Source organism: Salvelinus namaycush, chromosome 17 (assembly GCF_016432855.1).
Source record: "Salvelinus namaycush isolate Seneca chromosome 17, SaNama_1.0, whole genome shotgun sequence".
NCBI lineage: Eukaryota > Metazoa > Chordata > Actinopteri > Salmoniformes > Salmonidae > Salvelinus > Salvelinus namaycush.
Window position 1 is genome coordinate 11,387,801 of NC_052323.1, and position 21,561 is coordinate 11,409,361.

Consider the following 21,561-nt stretch of genomic DNA (forward strand, 5'->3'; position numbering starts at 1 on the left):
CTGTAGTAATCTATAGTAAACTGTAGTATTTTTTCATGTGGGCACTGACAATTCTACAGTGACAAGTACACACATCTCACGCCATAACCTTGTGTAGACGTGAATCAGCGTCAGACAGACTTTAATCACCATTAGATCAGTTACTACATGACCATCTCCCTCGTTAGAGAAGGACAGGGAAAAGTCACTGTTTTCATTGGATCGATCAGACCAAGGACATCCAACTCAAGGAGTCAGACGGGACATGCACACGCTGCACAGTAGAGACCAGAACAATAACACTAACATTACTGCACACGTCTTCATATCACTAGCAATCAACTATAGTGCACACATAGCCCAGATATACTGTAACACAGTTACACCGCAGGACATTGAGTAGCACTGCCTATTACAATCATATATATTAGGGGTGTGTTGACAAATTGCCATTCTTATTTGGTGGGGCTGTTCGTCTCCCATGCTATCTGCAATAACAAACGGAGGTGTTTGTACCCGTCTGTCCAGATCTCATATAAAACTCAAATGACTTCAGACAGGCAGCCATCCACAGGAGATACTTGGAAGTGTTATCTGCCATCTGTGTGTCTCAACTGCATAGACCTGTGTGTGTGTGTGTGTGTGTGTGTGTGTGTGTGTGTGTGTGTGTGTGTGTGTGTCTAGCCTTGGCAAAGCATACTCTCAAATAAATTGTAGTCATTTAGCAGACTCTCTTATCCAGAGTGACTTACAGGAGCAATTAGGGTTAAGTGCTTTGCTGAAGGGCACATCGACAGATTTTTCACCTCAAACTTGCGGTGGTCGGCTCAGCGCTCTTAACCGCAAGGCTACCTGCCGCTGTGACTATGACAGCAATGTGAACGGACACATTCCGTTTAAAAATAGAGAGAGATAATCCCTCTCTCTCTCTCTTCAAATGAAATCACACTTTATTTGTCACATGCGCCGAATACAAGAGGTGTAGACCTTACAGTGAAATGCTTACTTACAAGCCCTTAATTAACCGACTATGCAGTTTTAAGATTTTTTTTTAACCCCCCCCCCTTCCTTCTCTGTACTGAGTATTGTGTGTCTGTGTATTTATACTGGGAACATATGGAGATGAGGCTCACCTTGGCATCACACTGATGCTCAGCGTGATAGGCATGCAGAGATAGAGAGGGACATATCCCCACACCAACTCCTCAGGCCCCTGGGGCTGTCTCCCTGTATGCCTGATCCTAATGATCTGGGTGCAGGGAAGGCACATCCAAAATAATGTGCTTGGATAACTTCTACTCTGTTTCAGAGAGGCATTAGCCATACTCTACCCTCAGCTGCTGGAGAGAGCAAGAACATAGAACCCTGGCTGGACCTCCAAAGAGAATGTTCTCTTCTTCTCTCTTCCTCTCGGGGCAGACTGGACTTGACTGTCTCTTCTGGCCTCTGGTTGGATGTTCCTTTCCATATCTCTCACTTCTCTCTTGCTTTCTCTGTGTGTCTTTCATTAGGTTTAATCTCTCTCTCTGAGCTGCCCCATCTCATTACCATGCGTGCGTGGAGGTGCAGAATGAGGTGTTGAGTAAGTGGAGAAGACAGCAAGGTGACTCACGTCCCCTGGTTGCAGCAACCTGTCACTACCTCCGTTGTTTGTCTGATCTCTGTGTGTCGCCAGAATGCTTTGTCCCCTTTCACATGTCTAGGACACATGTCTAGGGCTTCTCTCTCTCTCTCTGTGTGTGTGTGTGTGTGTGTGTGATTTAAACTCTGTGCCCCCGCTCTCTGTGCCTTCTCTCAGGGGTATCACCTGTCCCATTGTGTGTTAACGCGCTTCTTTCTTTGGGGTGTGTTTTGTCAGTTTCTGGATTATGTTTGTGTTGTTTGATGTTCCCTGTTTTGTGTGTGTGTGTGTGTGTACATGCGCTCTCTGGCACACACACACTAGCTGATATGCGTGCTGATTGCAGTGGAACGTGGGCAGAAGCTTTCTGACACAATGAAGCAGAGGTCTGAATAATTCAATGAGCCAGGGATGGCAGCGACACACACAGCCCCAACAGCCCTGCCCATGCAGCCCTATCTCCCCTGCCCCACAACACAGACACATACACACATACACAGACACACACGTCTCCTGGCCGACCAGCACAGATAACACACTGACACGAAACGAGAAATTGATGACGCTACTAAACTCTGAAAAGGTAGATCATTCATCCTACTGTGTGGAGCAGGAAGGAGAGATAGGGAGACGGGGGTAATCAGTAAATCCTCTCTCAGGCTCGGCCTGTCACCGCGCTGAATGAGTGTGTAAACCTGAGGACTGCGTTCCCAGGCGCGTCTACGTTAGCGCTTGGGGTGTCTCGTGGTTGTCTGGGGGATAAGTGGTCGTTGATAGGGGTCTGAATAGAACTGTCAGGTGCCTTAATGGGTTTCCACTGCTGGGGATGGACCCCTGGCAGAAGGGGAAGGGAGGGTGGGCCCCATAGGACCCGCAGTGTGTGTTTTCTTTTCTGATACTGTGCTACCTGTGCTACCTGTGCTAGTGACGTTGTGGATGTGTTTTCGTTTCTGATACTGTGCTAGTGACATTGGATGTGTTTTCGTTTCTGCTACTGTGCTACCTGTGCTAGTGACATTGTGGATGTGTTTTCGTTTCTGCTACTGTGCTACCTGTGCTAGTGACATTGTGGATGTGTTTTCGTTTCTGATACTGTGCTACCTGTGCTAGTGACATTGGATGTGTTTTCGTTTCTGATACTGTGCTACCTGTGCTAGTGACATTGTGGATGTGTTTTCGTGTGTCTGATCATATCTGATAATGGTTCATTCACACAGGTAAGATTCTACACCCAGTCGCTCCAACTACAACTTCAACCCCAGTCCCAGTCCCACCTAATCACTGGATCCATCCCCCAGCCCTAACTCTAGCTTCATGTCCTCATCCCGGTTCAACCCTAACCCTAATCCTAGCTTCATGTCCACATCCCGGTTCAACAATAACCCCATGCTTCATTTCCACATCCCGGTTCAAACCTAACCCCTAGCCTCAACCCTAACCCTAGCTTCATGTCCACATCCCGGTTCAACCCTAACCCTAGCTTCATGTCCACATCCCGGTTCAACCCTAATCCTAGCTTCATGTCCACATCCCGGTTCAACCCGAGCCTCAACCTAACCCTAGCTTCATGTCCACATCCTGAGCCTCAACCCTAACCCTAGCTTCATGTCCACATTCCGGTTCAACCCTAGCCCTATATTCATGTCCACATCCCGGTTCAACCCTAACCCTAGCCTCAACCCTAACCCTACATTCATGTCCACATCCTGGTTCAACCCTAACCCTAGCCTCAACCCTAACCCTACATTCATGTCCACATCCTGGTTCAACCCTAACCCTAGCCTCAACCCTAACCCTACATTCATGTCCACATCCTGGTTCAACCCTAACCCTACATTCATGTCCACATCCCGGTTCAACCCGAGCCTCAACCCTAGCCCTATATTCATGTCCACATCCCGGTTCAACCCGAGCCTCAACCCTAACCCTACATTCATGTCCACATCCTGGTTCAACCCTAACCCTAGCCTCAACCCTAACCCTACATTCATGTCCACATCCTGGTTCAACCCTAACCCTACATTCATGTCCACATCCTGGTTCAACCCTAACCCTAGCCTCAACCCTAACCCTACATTCATGTCCACATCCTGGTTCAACCCTAACCCTAGCTTCATGTCCACATGCCGGTTCCATCCTAACCTTAGCCTCAACCCATGTCCACATCCTGGTTCAACCCTAACCCTAGCCTCAACCCTAACCCTAGCTTCATGTCCACATCCTGGTTCAACCCTAACCCTAGCCTCAACCCTAACCCTACATTCATGTCCACATCCTGGTTCAACCCTAACCCTAGCCTCAACCCTAACCCTACATTCATGTCCACATCCTGGTTCAACCCTAACCCTACATTCATGTCCACATCCCGGTTCAACCCGAGCCTCAACCCTAACCCTAGATTCATGTCCACATCCTGGTTCAACTCTAACCCTAGAGCAAGTTTTCGCTGTTCTGTGAAGGGAGTAGTACACAGCGTTGTACGAGATCTTCAGTTTCTTGGCAATTTCTCGAATGGAATAGCCTTCATTTCTCAGAACAAGAATAGACTGACAAGTTTTAGAAGAAAGTTCTTTGTTTCTGGCCATTTTGAGCCTGTAATCGAATGCACAAATGCTGATGCTCCAGATACTCAACTAATCTAAAGAAGGCCTCTTTTATTGCCTCTTTAATCAGCACAACAGTTTTCAGCTCTGCTAACATAATTGCAAAAGGGTTTTCTAATGATCAGTTAGCCTTTTAAAATGATAAACTTGGATTAGCTAACACAACGTGCCATTGGAACACAGAAGTGATGGTTGCTGATAATGGGCCTCTATATGCCTATGTAGATATTCCATGAAATATTAGCCTTTTCCAGCAACAAAAGTAATTTACAACATTAACAATGTCTATACTGTATTTCTGATCAATTTTATGTTATTTTAATGGACAAAAAATGTGCTTTCTTTCAAAAACAAGGACATTTCTAAGTGACCCCAAACGTTTGAAAGGTAGTGTATATAATTGAGTTAATAAAGCCGCATACAAACATGGTCTCTTTTTTGTTTTCTTGAGTAAGGCAGCTCCAAAATGCTGGCGTTTCAGCCTAGCTCAGTGCTTTCTGTGGTGGTGGGGCAAGCCAGCAGAAAATACGGAGCGGTGCGCCGTGATTGGCTCAGTGTTCCGTCACTCATGGGGACGCTAGAAAATTCAAGCCCCTTGGATGCTGCCATAGAGTTACAATAGAAGTGCCCATCCTAGAAGGCTCAAGGTCTCCCGAGCTTTCAAGCACCTCCAGCACACACACACTGTTGGGGCGAGTGACTCTGAACTTACAATGGCTAGCCCAAAGTCGTTATTTTTTTTCATGTACATTTTGCTATTTGCCTCATGACTCCTGCATGCTTTGTTGACTATGAACTTTCTTTTTTTTACCCAACCGTGGGACAGACTATGTTTGTTCCCACACTCGGGACTCTGACTCTATTGGTTACACAGACTTTTGGCCTCCCATTCTATTCCAACCACCTATCGACGGCCTTGTTTTCATGTTACCTTATTAAATTGTTGTACAATATGATCTTGTTGCAATCTAATGCACATTCAAATGTCATAAATCAACACCGCAGAGCTCTCCCTGTCCTCTGCCGTGCCTTGATTGTATTACTGCTGATGATATCTGGAAATGTGCATGTGCACCCATCTACTGTTGCTAGCCTCAATTCTGACTTCTGACTGTGCTCTGATATCTGCTTCACTGATTTCTGCTCTCCTAAAAGCCTGGGTTTTCTATACGTTAACACTAGAAGCTTATTTCCTAAAATGGATCAATTGAAAGTGTGGGATCACAGCTCCAATCCAGATGTGTTGGTCATTACTGAGACGTGGTTAAGGAAGAGTGTTTTGAATACTGATTCTAACCTTCCTGGTTATAACCTTTTTCGGCAAGACAGATCTTCCAAGGGTGGGGGAGTGGCAATCTTTACCAAATAGCTCTTTGTTGACTGTTGCTGGGTGTTATCGTCCTCCATCAGCACCGGCCTGTACCCTACCTGCCCTAAGATCTCTCCTGGCCCCTTACACTAAGTCTGAATTTGTCCTGCTAGGTGACCAAAACTGGGATATGCTTAAACCCCCTGACCAAGTCCTAAAGCAATGGGACTCCCTAAATCTTTCTCAGATTATTAATAATCCCACAAGGACTCCTAACACCCAGAAAAGGCTTCTCTCCTTGATGTTATCCTCACAAATAATCCTGATAGGTACAGTTGAAGTTGGAAGTTTACATACACCATAGCCAAATACATTTAAACTCAATTTTTCACAATTCCTGACATTTAATCCTAGTAAAAATTCCCTGTTTTAGGTCAGTTAGGATCACCACTTTATTTTAAGAATGTGAAATGTCAGAATAATAGTTGAGAAAATGATTTATTTCAGCTTTTATTTCCTTCATCACATTCCCAGTGGGTCAGAAGTTTACATACACTCAATTAGTATTTGGTAGCATTGCCTTTAAACATTTTAACTTGGGTCAAACTTTTCGGGTAGCCTTCCACAAGCTTCCCACAATAAATTGGGTGAATTTTGGCCCCTATCCTCCTGACAGAGCTGGTGTAACTGAGTCAGGTTTGTAGGCCTCCTTGCTTGCACATGCTTTATCAGTTCTGCCCACACATTTTCTATAGGATTGAGGTCAGGGCTTTGTGAAGGCCACTCCAATACCTTGACTTTGTTGTCCTTAAGCCATTTTGCCACAACTTTGGAAGTATGCTTTGGGTCATTGTCCATTTGGAAGACCCATTTGCGACCAATCTTTAACTTCCTGACTGATATCTTGAGATGTTGCTTCAATATATCCACATAATTTTCCTTCCTCATGAAGCCATCTATTTTGTGAAGTGCACCAGTCCCTCCTGCAGCAAAACACCCCCAAAACATGATGCTGCCACCCCCATGCTTCACGGTTGGGATGGTGTTCTTCGGCTTACAAACCTCCCCTTTTTTCCTGCAAACATAACGATGATCATTATGGCCAAAGAATTCTATTGTTGTTTCATCAGACCATAGGAGATTTCTCCAAAAAGTACAATCTTTGTCCCCATGTGCAGTTGCAAACCGTAGTCTGGGTTTTTTTATGGCGGTTTTGGAGCAGTGGCTTTCAGGTTTCAGGGCCTTTCAGGTTATGTCGATATAGGACTCGTTTTACTGTGGATATAGATACTTTTGTACGTGTTTCCTCCGCATCTTCACAAGGTCCTTTGCTGTTGTTCTGGGATTGATTTGCACTTTTTGCAACAAAGTACGTTCATCTCCAGGAGACATCTCTAGGTCTCCTTCGTGAGCGATATGACGGCTGCGTGGTCCCATGGTGTTTATACTTGCGCACTATTGTTTTGTACAGATGAACGTGGTACCTTCAGGCATTTGGAAATTGCTCCCATGGATGAACCAGACTTGTGGAGGTCTACAATTTTTTTTCCTGAAGTCTTGGCTGATTTCTTTTGATTTTCCAATGATGTCAAGCAAAGAGGCACTGAGTTTGAAGGTAGGCCTTGAAATACATCCACAGGTACACCTCCAATTGACTCATATCATGCCAATCAGCCTACCAGATGCTTCTAAAGCCATGACATAATTTTCTGGACTTTTCCAAGCTGTTTAAAGGCACAGTCAACTTAGTGTATGTACATTTCTGACCCACTGGAAATGTGATACAGTGAATTATAAGCAAAATAATCTGTGTTAACAATTGTTGTCATGCACATGCACAAAGTATATGTCCTAATTGACTTGCCAAAACTATGGTTTGTTAACAAGAATTTTGTGGAGTGGTTGAAAAACGTGTTTTAATGACTCCAACCTAAGTGTATGTAAACTTCCGACTTCAACTGTATCAGTCTGGTGTTTTCTGTAATGACCTTAGTGATCACTGTTTTACAGCCTGTGTTCATAATGGCTGCTCAGTGAAACGACCTGTCCTGATTTGTCATAGACGCTTGCTAAGAAACTTGAATGTGCAAGCCTTCCTTCATGACCTGGCCTCTGTAAATTGGTATAGAATCAACATGATCCCCTCTGTTGAAGACGCTTGAACCTTCTTTTTGATATTTTCAGTGGTGTTAACAAACACGCCCCCCATAAAGAAAATTTGAATTAAAAATAGGTTCAGCCCCTGGTTCGACCGTGATCTTGCAGTGTTACTCCAACTTAAGAATTGCATTTGGTGAAAGGCTTGACACACGCATACTCAGGCTGACTGGCTCTCGTTCAGGCAAATGAGAAATAAGTGCACTCAGGCTAGCCGGAAGGTCAAAGTTAGTTGCTTTAAGGAGCAGTTCTCTCTCTGTGGGTCTAACCCCAAGAAGTTCTGGAAAACGGCTATGTGGAGAATAAACCCTCCTCCGCACAGCTGCCCATGTTCCTTAATGTTGATGATGTGGTTGTTACTGACAAGAAGCACATGGTTGAGCTCTTTAATCACTACTTCATTAAGTCAGGATTCCTATTTGACTCAGCCATGCCTCCTTGCCCATCCAACATTTCCTCATCTCCCACCCCTTCTAATGTGACTATCCCTGGTGCTTCTCCCTCTTTTCCCCCTGCCCCGCTACAAAGTTTCTCCCTGCAGGCTGTCACTGAGTCTGAGGGGCTAAAGGAGCTCCTTAAACTTGACCCCCAAAAAACATCTGGGTAAAAGACCCTATCTTCTTGAAGGTTGCTGCCCCTATCATCACCAAGCCTATCTCTGACCTTTTTAACCTGTCTCTCCTCTCTGGGGAGGTTCCGATTGCTTAGAAGGCAGCCACGGTGCATCCTTTATTTAAAGGGGGAGATCAAGCTGATCCTAACTGTTATAGGCCTATTTCCTGTTTATCAAAAGTGTTGAAAAAACTTGTCAATAATCAACTGACTGGCTTTCTTCATGTCTATAGTATTCTCTCTGGCATGGATTCTGGTTTCCGCTCAGGTTATGGATGTGTCACTGCAACCTTAAAGGTCCTCAATGATGTCACCATTGCCCTTGATTCTAAGCAATGTTGTGCTGCATTTATATTGACTTGGCCAAAGCTTTCGATACGGTGGACAATTCCATTCTTGTGGGCCGGCTAAGGAGTATTGGTGTATCTGACGGGCTTTGGCCTGGTTTCCTAACTACCTCTCTCAAAGAGTGCAGTGTATAAAGTCAGAACATCTGCTGTCTCAGCCACTGCCTGTCACCAAGGGAGTACCCCAAGGCTCGATCCTAGGCCAGACGCTCTTCTCAATTTACATCAACAACATAGCTCAGGCAATAGGAAGCTCTCTCATCTATTTATATGCAGATGATACAGTCATACTCATCTGGCCACTCCCTGGATTTTATGTTAAACGCTCTACAACAAAGCTTTCTTAGTATCCAACAAGCTTTCTCTGCCCTTGACCTTATTCTGAACACCTCCAAAACAAAGGTCATGTGGTTTGGTAAGAAGAATGCCCCTCTCCCCACAGGTGTGATTACTACCACTGTAGGTTTAGAGCTTGAGGTAGTCACCTCGTACAAGTACAAGGGAGTATGGCCCGATGGTACACTGTCCTTCTTTCAGCACATATCAAAGCTGCAGGCTAAAGTTAAATCTAAACTTGGTTTCCTCTATCGTAATCGCTCCTCTTTCACCCCAGTTGCCAAACTAACCCTGATTCAGATGACCAGCCTACCCATGCTAGATTACGGAGACGTAGTTTATAGATCGGCAGGTAAGGGTGCGCTCGAGTGGCTAGATGGTCTTTACCATTTGGCCATCAGATTTGCCACCAAGAGGTGTCTCCCGAGTGGCGTAGTGGTCTAAGGCACTACATTGCAGTTCTAGCTGTGCCACTAGAGATCCTGGTTGAAGTCCAGGCTCTGTTGCAGACGACCGCGACCGGGAGACCCATGGGACGGCGCACAATTGGCCCAGCGTCGTCCCGGGTTAGTGGAGGGTTTGGCCGGCAGGGATGTTCTTGTCCCATTGCGCACTAGCAACTCCTGTGGCGGGCCGGGCGCAATGCACGCTTACACAGTCACCAGGTGTACGGTGTTTCCTCCGACACATTTGTGCCGCTGGCTTCCGGTTTAAGTGGACATTGTGTCAAGAAGCAGTCCTACTTGGCCGGGTTGTGTTTCGGAGGACGCACGGCTCTCGACCTTCGCGTCTCCCAAATCCGTATGGGAGTTGCAGGGATGGGACAAGATTGTAACTACCAATTGGATACCACGAAATTGAGGAGAAAAAGGGGTAAAAAAAAATACACTAATCAATAAAAATTGATTTGCCACCAATGCTCCTTATAGGACACATCACTGCACTCTATACTCCTCTGTAAACTGGTCATATCTGTATACCCGTCGCAAGACCCACTGGTTGATGCTTATTTATAAAACCCTCATAGGCCTCACTCTCCTTTATCTGAGATATCTTCTGTAGCCCTCATCTTCCACATACAACACCCGTTCTGCCAGTCACATTCTGTTAAATGTCCCCAAAGCACCCACCTCCCTGGTTCGCTCCTCTTTTCAGTTCGCTGCAGCAAGCGACTGGAACGAGCTGCAACAAACACTCAAACTGGACAGTTTTATCTCAATCTCTTCATTCAAAGACTCAATCATGGACACTCTTACTGACAGTTGTGGCTGCTTTGCGTGATGTATTGTTGTCTCTACCTTCTTGCCCTTTATGCTGTTGTATGTGCCCAATAATGTTTGTACCATGTTTTGTACTGCGACCATGTTGTGCTGCTGCCATGTTGTGTTGCTACCATGCTGTGTTATCATGTTGCTGCCATGCTATGTTGTCTTAGGTCTCTCTTTTTGTAGTGTTGTGTTGTCTCTCTTGTCGTGATGTGTGTTTTGTCCTATATTTTTCTTAATTTTCCTCCCCGCAGGAGGCCTTTTGCCTTTTGGTAGGCCGTCACTGTAAATAAGAATTTGTTCTTAACTGACTTGATTGAACTGGTCATGTCAACATCATACTTTCAAAATCTTAGCTAGCAGTCATCATCATGAATCAAGTCGACAATCTACTGGCAAATCCTTTTTAATCCCTGTCAGAGAAATAATGATAGATTAATGATAGATTAAACATATTGGTGCTCATCGGCCATTGGACATTAACATTACACAACAAATTGGAAATCGCAAATGTTTTGGAAGGAATCAGTGGCTAACTGCAAGCATTGCAAAGCAAGCCTTAGCCTGCTATTCAGTGGAGTTGCTGTGTGGTCCCTAGTCTAAGACTAAGGGTCTCTTTTTCTAGTTTAAAATGATAAACATTCAACATTGGCCATGATGTCAATGAAGCATGATTTGTGCCGCGCTCAAAACAAATGTTAACTTTGATGCCAAAGTTTGATGACAAAATTTGCCCACGAGGGGCGGCCGCGCCACCTTCCTGTTCAAGTGAGCACAGCAAAACAAGAGTAGTCCAAAAATGTCTTGTATGCTGCTGCATAAATGATGTAATATGCCAGGGAGATATGTATACTGTAGCTAAGAAAGTAATACTAAGTGTATGTTGTGTAGTAAGCTGTTAGTAGCCCACGTGCCCCACCCTAATAATTTGGTTTATTTTCACCTCTTAATTTTGCCTACTGTTCTGACTTGGTGGCACACATGTAGCCTATAACCTGTTTTTGAGAAATGTAATCATCAAATATTGTAAGAGCTTTCATTGTTTATATGCCCCCTTTATTTATCCTACGGTTCTGACTTTTGTATGCAGGGAGAACACTGTAAGAACGGCCCATGTTCTGAATTCTTTTGCTGTACATTTCAAAAGTGCTGACCAAATAGTTATACTGACTATGTCCGTCCTGGCTCGCTCATTAATGTCTTAATCAAAATCACGGATTGCCTCTTATCCGCTTGTCGTCCCCTCATGCCATAGTTTGTACATCTCAATTGTGAGAAAAAAACACATTTGTTTAAGCAAATCAGCCATATCAGCTTTGGTTTTTTAAATGGCAGTAAATGAGGCTGAATGAACTGTTTCGCTGCCAAACAAGGCTCCGATGCCAGTTGTAGCAGAGGTAAGGTGTTGGGACTGCTGTTGGGACTCTAACAGTATGTGGGCACCGTTTGTCACTGTTATAGTGCAATTAGTGTATGTGTGTGTCACTGTAGATCTGTGTACGTTACTCACAGGGTGTGTGTGTGTTGACACAGGACAGGTTGTCTGACTGTTTTAACTTCTCGAACTCGGGCTACCTCTAAACACATATGTAATATGTTCTACCATAGAAATGTGTGTTTACAACAACCCAGTAGTCAGTAGCAGTGTAACAGACATAAACAGGCACAGCAGGCGAGCAGATTACTTATGAAGGACGACAGTGGTTTGTTTATTCCCTGACTGTCGCTGCATGTTTAACATCTTATGACATCATCAGCTCACCTGGGCATCACCTCTGGTCCTGTGTTGGCTGGTCCACAGCTAGCCATGCATAACACTTCACTGAACATTACTGTGACAGGTTGGGCTGAGGCAGCAAAGACTCACACACACCCAGGCACGCACACACGCACACACACACACACACACACACACACACACACACACACACACACACACACACACACACACACACACACACACACACACACACACACACACACGCAGGCACACACCACCCCTTTCCCTCTAGACCTGCTTGTCTTTTATCATGCTATACTTAACAGGTAGAATTACTTATTTTCTCTCTCTCTCTAATACACACATACACTCTGTCTCCTTGTATTCTGTCTTACATCACAAATATATAAGTAATACTTTTTGACATGGATCTATTGAGATGTCACAGGTTAAAGGTATGCATCGCTCTCTCTCCTTCTCCCTACAGTGCTGATGAGAGATTTGATGCCACCTTCCACACCAACGTGCTGGTGAATGCGTCGGGTTACTGCCAGTACATCCCCCCGGGCATCCTGAAGAGTACCTGCTATATTGACGTACGCTGGTTCCCCTTCGACGTCCAGAAGTGTGACCTGAAGTTTGGCTCGTGGACCCACAACGGCTGGCTGCTGGACCTGCAGATGCTGGACGTGGACACGTCTACCTACATACCCAATGGAGAGTGGGACCTCGTGGGTACGATGTGGTTAATCTCTCTCTCAGCATGTATGTCCATGCCTCTGTCGTTATCTCTATAGAGGTGGGTGGGAATGGGGTTGTGGGAGAGGGGGTGGGGCTGTCACCCCAGCCAGTTACGACCCATCTGGGCCAGTGGAGGGTCCCTGAGGGGGGTGTCTGCGTATGGGGGGGGTTGTCAGACTGATCCCGATGGCACATTTCATGTTTACTCCACACTGCCAGAGAGGGCATGTTACTGGGATTAACTCTGCTTAGCAAAAGGAACACGTGTTTGAGAGTGCATGGAGATCCCCAGCCTGTGTTATTTGTTGCCTATATGTCCTTTGAAATGTGTGGTTCGTACTTGTGTGTGTCAAAGAAAATGTGAACAGTCCATCTTTGAATCAATGTAAATGCAGTGATGTTGAATCCCCCCTCTGTGTTTCTTAATGTGTGTGTGTGTGTGTGTCTCCTAGGAGTCCCTGCCAAGCGTAATGAGCTGTACTATGACTGCTGTAAGGAGCCCTACCCTGACGTCACCTTCACCGTCACCATGCGAAGACGAACCCTCTACTACGGTCTCAACCTGCTCATCCCCTGTGTCCTCATCTCTGGCCTGGCCCTGCTGGTCTTTCTGCTGCCCGCCGACTCCGGAGAGAAGATCTCCCTGGGTAAGGAAGGAATGCCGGGAAGCCATCTTGGATTTTTGTCTGTTACGGAGTACTATCTATACTGGACTTCTGTCAGGTTTATTAATAGATATCGCAGGGTCAGCAGTTACCTGTAATCTCTTCCAATTGGTAACTTGCCTTGAACATATCAGAGAAACTGTCAGTCTAACAAGTCAGTTTAGCCAAGAGGTTATAAGTCTGACAATCTTATCTCGCGCGCTCTACCAGAATTTTGCCAGAGGTACAGCCGACTAGCGCTGTCTAACGCTACTGTACCTAGCAAAAAAATGATGTTGTTATCATTTATTTAACAAATTGTTATTTGGAGTCAAAGTATCGATATAATATTGTCCAAAATATTATTGCGATATGTAACTGTATACATATTTCAAATCAAATCAAAGTGTATTTGTCACGTGCGCCGAATACAACAGGTGTAGACCTTACAGTGAAATGCTTACTTACAGGCTCTAACCAACAGTGCAAAAAAGGTATTAGGTGAACATTAGGTAAGTAAAGAAATAAAACAACAGTAAAAAGACAGGCTATATACAGTAGCGAGGCTATAAAGGTAGCGAGGCTACATACAGACACCGGTTAGTCAGGCTGATTGAGGTAGTATGTACATGTAGATATGGTTAAAGTGACTATGCATATATGATGAACAGAGTAGCGTAAAAGAGGGGTTGGCGGGTGGTGGGACACAATGCAGATAGCCCGGTTAGCCAATGTGCGGTTGCACTGGTTGGTCCGCCCAATTGAGGTAGTATGTACATGAATGTATAGTTAAAGTGACTATGCATATATGATAAACAGAGAGTAGCAGCAGCGTAAAAGAGGGGTTGGGGCGGGGGCACACAATGCAAATAGTCCAGGTAGCCATTTGATTACCTGTTCAGGAGTCTTATGGCTTGGGGGTAAAAACTGTTGAGAAGCCTTTTTGTCCTAGACTTGGCACTCCGGCACCGCTTGCCATGCGGTAGTAGAGAGAACAGTCTATGACTGGGGTGGCTGGGGTCTTTGACAATTTTTAGGGCCTTCCTCTGACACCGCCTGGTGTAGAGGTCATGAATTGCAGGCAGCTTAGCCCCAGTGATGTACTGGGCCGTACGTACTACCCTCTGTTGTGCCTTGCGGTCAGAGGCCGAGCAATTGCTGTACCAGGGAGTGATGCAACCAGTCAGGATGCTCTCGATGTTGCAGCTGTAGAACCTTTTGAGGATCTCAGGACCCATGCCAAATATTTTTAGTTTCCTGAGGGTGAATAGGCTTTGTCGTGCCCTCTTCACGACTGTCTTGGTGTGTTTGGACCATTCTAGTTTGTTGTTGATGTGGACACCAATGAACTTGAAGCTCTCAACCTGCTCCACTACAGCCCCGTTGATGAGAATGGGGGCGTGCTCGGTCCTCCTTTTCCTGTAGTACACAATCATCTCCTTAGTCTTGGTTACGTTGAGGGATAGGTTGTTATTCTGGCACCACCCGGCCAGGTCTTGGACCTCCTCCCTATAGGCTGTCTTGTCGGTGATCAGGCCTACCACTGTTGTGTCGTCTGCAAACTTAATGATGGTGTTGGACTCGTGCCTGGCCATGTAGTCGTGGGTGAACAGGGAGTACAGGAGGGGACTGAGCACGCACCCCTGGGGAGCTCCAGTGTTGAGGATCAGCGTGACAGATGTGTTGTTACCTACCCTCACCACCTGGGTGCGGCCCGTCAGGAAGTCCAGGGTCCAGTTGCAGAGGGAGGTGTTTAGCCCCAGGCTCCTTAGCTTAGTGATGAGCTTTGAGGGTACTATGGTGTTGAACGCTGAGCTGTAGTCAATGAATAGCATTCTCACATAAGTGTTCCTTTTGTCCAGGTGGGAAAGGGCAGTGTGGAGTGCAATAGAGATTGCATCATCTGTGGATCTGTTTGGGCAGTATGCAAATTGGAGTGGGTCTAGCGTTTCTGGGATAATGGTGTTGATGTGAGCCATTACCAACCTTTCAAAGCACTTCATGGCTACGGACGTGAGTGCTACGGGTCTGTAGTCATTTAGGCAGGTAGCCTTTGTGTTCTTGGGAACAGGGACTATGATGATCTGCTTGAAACATGTTGGAATTACAGACTCAATCAGGGACATGTTGAAAATGTCAGTGAAGACACCTGCCAGTTGGTCAGCACATGCCCGGAGCACACGTCCTGGTAATCCGTCTGGCCCCGAAGCCTTGTGTATGTTGACCTGTTTAAAGTTCTTACGTCGGCTACGGAGAGCGTGATCACACAGTCATCCGGAACAGCTGATGCTCTCATGCATGCCTCAGTGTTGCTTGCCTCGAAGCAAGCATAGAAGTGATTTAGCTCGTCTGGTAGGCTCGTGTCACTGGGCAGCTCACGGCTGTGCTTCTCTTTGTAGTCTGCAATAGTTTGCAAGCCCTGCCACATAAGATGAGCGTCGGAGCCGGTGTAGTATGATTCAATCTTAGCCCTGGATTGCCGCTTTCCCTGTTTGATGGTTCGTCGCAGGGCATAGCAGGATTTCTTGTAAGCTTCCGGGTTAGAGTCCCACACCTTGAAAGCGGCAGCTCTACCCTTTAGCTCAGTGCGAATGTTGCCTGTAATCCATGGCTTCTGGTTGGGGTACATACTTAGTCACTGTGGGGACGACGTCCTCGATGCACTTATTGATAAAGCCAGTGACTGATGTGGTGTACTCCTCAATGCCATCAGAAGAATCCCGGAACATGTTCCAGTCTTTGCTAGCAAAACAGTCCTGTAGTTTAGCATCTGCTTCATCTGACCACTTTTTTTATAGACCGAGTCACTGGTGCTTCCTGCTTTAATTTTTGCTTGTAAGGAATCAGGAGGATAGAGTTGTGGTCGGATTTACCAAATGGAGGGCGAGGGAGAGCTTTGTATGCATCTCTGTGTGTGGAGTACAGGTGATCTAGAATTGTTTTCCCTCTGGTTGCACATTTAACATGTTGATAGAAATTTGGTAGAACCGATTTAAGTTATTTTCCCCTATCACTAATAGACATGTGTGTTTACAACAACCCAGTAGTCAGTAGCAGTGTAACAGACATAAACAGGCACAGCAGGCGAGCAGATTACTTATGAAGGACGACAGTGGTTTGTTTATTCCCTGACTGTCGCTGCATGTTTAACATCTTATGACATCATCAGCTCACCTGGGCATCACCTCTGGTCCTGTGTTGGCTGGTCCACAGCTAGCCATGCATAACACTTCACTGAACATTACTGTGACAGGTTGGGCTGAGGCAGCAAAGACTCGCTCGTGTACACACACACACACACACACACACACACACACACACACACACACACACACACACACACACACACACACACACACACACACACACACACACACACACACACACACACACACACCACCCCTTTCCCTCTAGACCTGCTTGTCTTTTATCATGCTATACTTAACAGGTAGAAGGACTTATTCTTGCTCTCTCTCTCACTTTCTCTCTCTCACTTTCTCTCTCTCTGTCTGTCTCTCTCTTTGTCTCGCTCTCTCTCTGCCTCTGTCTCTCTGTCTCTCTCCAGGTATCACGGTCTTGCTCTCTCTAACAGTCTTCATGCTACTGGTTGCTGAGATCATGCCCGCCACCTCAGACTCTGTGCCTCTCATCGGTGGGTTCTTTGTGTGTGTGTGTGTGTGTGTTATATACGTTATCCTCTGTCCTCTTATGGTTTGGTTTGATTGGCTGTGCATTAGGGAGTGTAAAGCCAGAGAGTGTGTGTTTGTATTAATGTGTGTGTGCAAATCGTGTGTTAATGTGTATGTTAATACAGTCTGTGATCCTCTGATGGCCTCGCTAGGTTCGACTAGCGGTACATTAATAAGTTATTAATGTCAGTGAGGGCTGAGAGCCTATGTACTAGGGTGTCCAATCAAAATCATACAGTACCAGTCAAAAGTTTGGACACACCTACTCATTCAAGGGTTTTTCTTTATTTTTACTATTTTCTACATTGTAGATTAATAGTGAAGACATCAAAACTATGAAATAACACATGAAATAACACATATGTAATCATGTAGTAACCAAACAAGTAGCCACCCGTTGCCTTGATGACAGTCACACTCTTGGCATTCTCTCAACCAGCTTCACCTGGAATGCTTTCCCAACAGTCTTGAAAGAGTTCCCACATATGCTGAGCACTTATTGGCTGCTTTTCCTTCACTCAGCGGTCCAACTCATCCCAAACCATCTCAATTGGGTTGAGGTCAGTGTTGACTGTGGAGGCCAGGTCATCTGATGCAGCTCTATCACTCTCCTTCTTGGTCAAATAGCCCTTATACAGCCTGGAGGTGTGTTTTGGGTCATTGTCCAGTTGAAAATCAAATGATAGTCCCATTAAGCTCAAACCAGATTGGATGGCGTATCGCTGCAGAATACTGTGGTAGCCATGCTGGTTAAGTGTGCCTTGAATTCTAAATAAATCACAGACAGTGCCACCAGCCTCCTGTGATATATGTCCAGTATGTCAGTGTCAATCCCTTAATGTTATGATGGAGCAGGATGGTGTTGGAACATGCTGACAATGACGATGATACTGTCAACGTTATTAGTAGGCTGTGACAAGCCAGGCTCCCCGTGAGGAGAGGAAGAAGAGCAGGATGCAAGGCTGGATGGAGGGAGGGATATGAGTAACCGTTAGGGGGTAAAGTTCTGAGAGAGAACTTCAAAGGCTTCAGCTGCTGCGATGAGACACTCGTGATATGAGGGTAAAACGCTCACTAATTCAGCCATCCCCTCTCTGGTGTGGAGACCTAGGAGGTGTGTGTGTGTGTGTGTGTGTGTGTGTGTGTGTGTGTGTGTGTGTGTGTGTGTGTGTGTGTGTGTGTGTGTGTGTGTGTGTGTGTGTGTGTGTGTGTGTATGTGTGTGTGTGTAGACCTATGCAGTTTCTATAAATCTTCCTGCAAAATAGTCCTACATTTGTTTACCATGTAAATATCGGTGCATTTGTATTAGCGACAAGAAACTGTTAGTTGCGGTTAGTTGTGTTTATGATGTAATCATAAATCAGATTTGATGTCCCATTGACCAGCACGGAGGCCCAGTGCTCAGCGCTCAAAAACCTTGAGGAGTCAAATAAAAATGAATGATACCGTTTTTGCTATGAACTACACAGCGTGTTTGTCTGCCAGTGAGTTATACTCCAGAAGCTGCCTGTCCATTTCAGTCTGTTTATACATTATACAGCAGTGTTTCTCACTCCTGCTCCTAGAAGGCCATAGTGTTTGCAGGCTTTTGTTCCAGACCAGCACTAACACACCTGATCTGTCAAATCCACATGTTGATGATTAGTTGATTTGGTTGAATGTGTTTTTTGGGCCTCGAGACACTGAACCACAGTCAGGGTGCTGATGAGGTCCCACTATACCCAAAAAGTGGTAACGTCAGCACCCTCTCTCATCCCCCCCCCCATCCTACCCTTCCCTGGCCTGCTCCATCTCTGTGTGTCTCACTCGAACACACTCATGTAGTTTTGTGTGTGAATGTGAAGCTGCTGACAGGCTCCGATGGGGATGGGCTGTGTAGAGTTCTAAGTGAAGGGCAGTGTTAGTCAGCACTCTGTAGGTCTGTAGGGGCATCTCTGCACTTCCCACCTCCACTCTGCTGGATTAGACTCTGGCAGGACTGCTATCTGGTGTCTTCATCCAACTCTTCCTTAATAGAATCCAACTCTTCTCCTGGATCCACCTCCTCCTCTTTCTCATACTTATCTTAATTTGTGTTCAGCTTCCGTGTTTTCCTCTTCCTCTTTTCTCCTGCTCCCTCGCTTACCCTTCACCATACTCTTCCTCTGTCTTCTCTATTTCCGCCTCTATTTCACTCCTCCTCGACCTCCTCTCTTCCTCACTCCTCCCTCATCTTCCTCTTCCTTCCCATCTTCCTCATCTTCCTCTTCCTAAGTCGACTAGGGATGACCCTAACCCCTGATCCCACAGTGGGTCATGTGCACTTTGCCCCGCTAGCATTTCTTCTTGTCTGAACTGTTTAGCGGTTGTTTGCTAACAGAGAGAGTGAGGGGGGTGTGACTGGCCTGGGGCAGCTACAGAGCTGAGATATTTGGGGAAGAACAGTGTTGAGTTAACGCTTGAGCGGGGTGACGCTCCCCTCACATCCCTCCCTGCCTCCCCCCAGTCCCTCCCCTGAGACAACCCATTCATGATGTGCCCTCAATGACTCAGCACTAAAGCTCGGTCTTGTTGGCCTTCTCTTCTGTTTTACTGCTGTTCTTTTATTGGGTTGCGTGATTTACGACACATTCAACTGGCGACCTATTCCCTATTTAGTGCACAGCTTTTGCCATGACCAGTGCCATTTGGGACACACAAATCTCTTTTTTCTTTTGGTCAGTGTCTGTATCACGTGTGATGTTACTGTGTTAATGTTTGATGTGGTTGTGGCTTTTGTTTTGTAGCTCAGTACTTTGCCAGTACAATGATGATAGTGGGTCTGTCTGTGGTGGTGACTGTTCTGGTCCTGCAGTTCCATCACCACGACCCACAGGGCGGCAAGATGCCCAGATGGGTGAGTCCCGTTCCCAATCTTCATCGTATCCCTCATCATCATTATCGTTGTTGTCATCATCGTCGCCATTGTGTGTGTGTGTTTCAGTCTCAACCCCCTCTTCTCTCTGTCCAGGTCAGGGTGGTGCTGTTGAACTGGTGTGCATGGTTTCTGCGAATGAAACAGCCAGGTGAGGAGCGCAAACCCGCTGGCTACCAGTACCGCCACCCTCCCCAGCAACATTCCAGCGCCAGCTCCATCGAGATGGGACCTATGGGCACCGTGATGGGCCTCACCCCGCCCCTCTCCCAGGCCCCCTGCTCCACTGGCACTTCCAACGGCAGCATGGGCCTCTACTTCAGCTACAACGCTGTGGAGAGCCCCCACTGTCCCAGCGACTCAGGCGTGGCGTCGGGGGGACTGGCCCAAGGGACCCCCTGCGAGGAGGCTGAGCCCCCAGGGGGAGGTGCTGGAAGAGGGAGAGGAGGTGGTGGAGGAGGAGGGTTGATCTTTACTCCTCCAGAAGTCTTTCAGATCCTGGAGGAGGTGTCGTATATCGCCCAGCGCTTCAGGGACCAGGATGAGGAAGTGGCGATCTGCAGCCAGTGGAAGTTTGCTGCTGCCGTGGTGGACAGGCTGTGTCTGGTGGCCTTCACTCTCTTCTCCATCATCGGCACCTTCACCATCCTCATGTCTGCTCCCAACTTCTTGGAGGCCGTGACCAAGGACTATCTAAAGAAATAGTGTCAATATATTAAACCGTATAGGCCAGTTTCCCCAGACACAGATTAAGCCTAGGCCTGGACTAAGAACCACTTTCAATGGAGAATCTCCATTCAGCATGCTTTGTAGTACAGGACTAGGCCAATGCTCTTTACGGGAAACAAGCCTTACATGTTCTATCCAGATTACTCTGGAGTATATTTGAGAAAATCAATTTTAATGTAAATAGATGTACACTGAACATCAATGCAAGGGTTCTCCATAGTCCCTCTCCTCTGCTTAGATCCAGCTTAACTGAAGTTGTTCCTGTTTGTTGCCATGCCATCCAGATATCTCATTGTAATATCTACTCGACCTTTGAACTTTGGATTCCTGGACATGCATTCTACGACATGTAGAACTTTACTGGACATTCTGGACTTTGTGACATTATCTAGCATTGTTAAAGTGTGTAAATACAGAGATGTTTCATTGTGACTATGACCTTCTTATCGTATTCTAACCATTTTACTTTCACTATATTATAAGTTTGCGTACTGTACATACACACCGTTTACTTTTTGCTTGTCGATTCTAAATAGCAGCTAACTTTGTCACGGGTGTAGAAGTAGTTAGGTGTTCTCTAGGTCCACAAATGACGTCATTAACTCTGACATTGACTGTGCCACTCTGTGATAACATTGAATGATTTGTGACGTCATGGTGTAAGACTCACATGTACATTAGAAGAGGACTCGACCTTCAACAACCTGCAACAACAGGAGCTATGGAAACAAACCACTGGACAAAGACATGACCATGCGACTATCAGTGGATACTGAACTACTGCACCGGCTACTAGACGGAAGAAACTCCTGCTGAGACGGAGGCTGTCCTAATATAAAAGGGTGGCGGGTAGCCTAGCGGTTAAGAGTGTTGGGCCAGTAACCGAAAGGTTGCTGGTTCGAATCCCCGAGCCGA

The 21,561-nt window shown here is 46.1% G+C and overlaps 1 protein-coding gene across 1 annotated transcript in view; it reads left to right on the forward strand.

Annotated features, from left to right (window-relative positions):
- LOC120061897 (neuronal acetylcholine receptor subunit alpha-7-like) overlaps positions 1 to 20,622 on the forward strand; it is a 41,614-nt gene extending 20,992 nt beyond the window's left edge. The window contains exons 5-9 of the mRNA XM_039011674.1: positions 12,437 to 12,684; positions 13,143 to 13,337; positions 16,900 to 16,986; positions 19,790 to 19,899; positions 20,014 to 20,622. Of these exons, the coding sequence (XP_038867602.1) occupies positions 12,437 to 12,684; positions 13,143 to 13,337; positions 16,900 to 16,986; positions 19,790 to 19,899; positions 20,014 to 20,622 (1,249 nt within the window). The remainder of the gene's footprint in view (positions 1 to 12,436; positions 12,685 to 13,142; positions 13,338 to 16,899; positions 16,987 to 19,789; positions 19,900 to 20,013) is intronic.
- Positions 20,623 to 21,561: the final 939 nt, after the last annotated feature.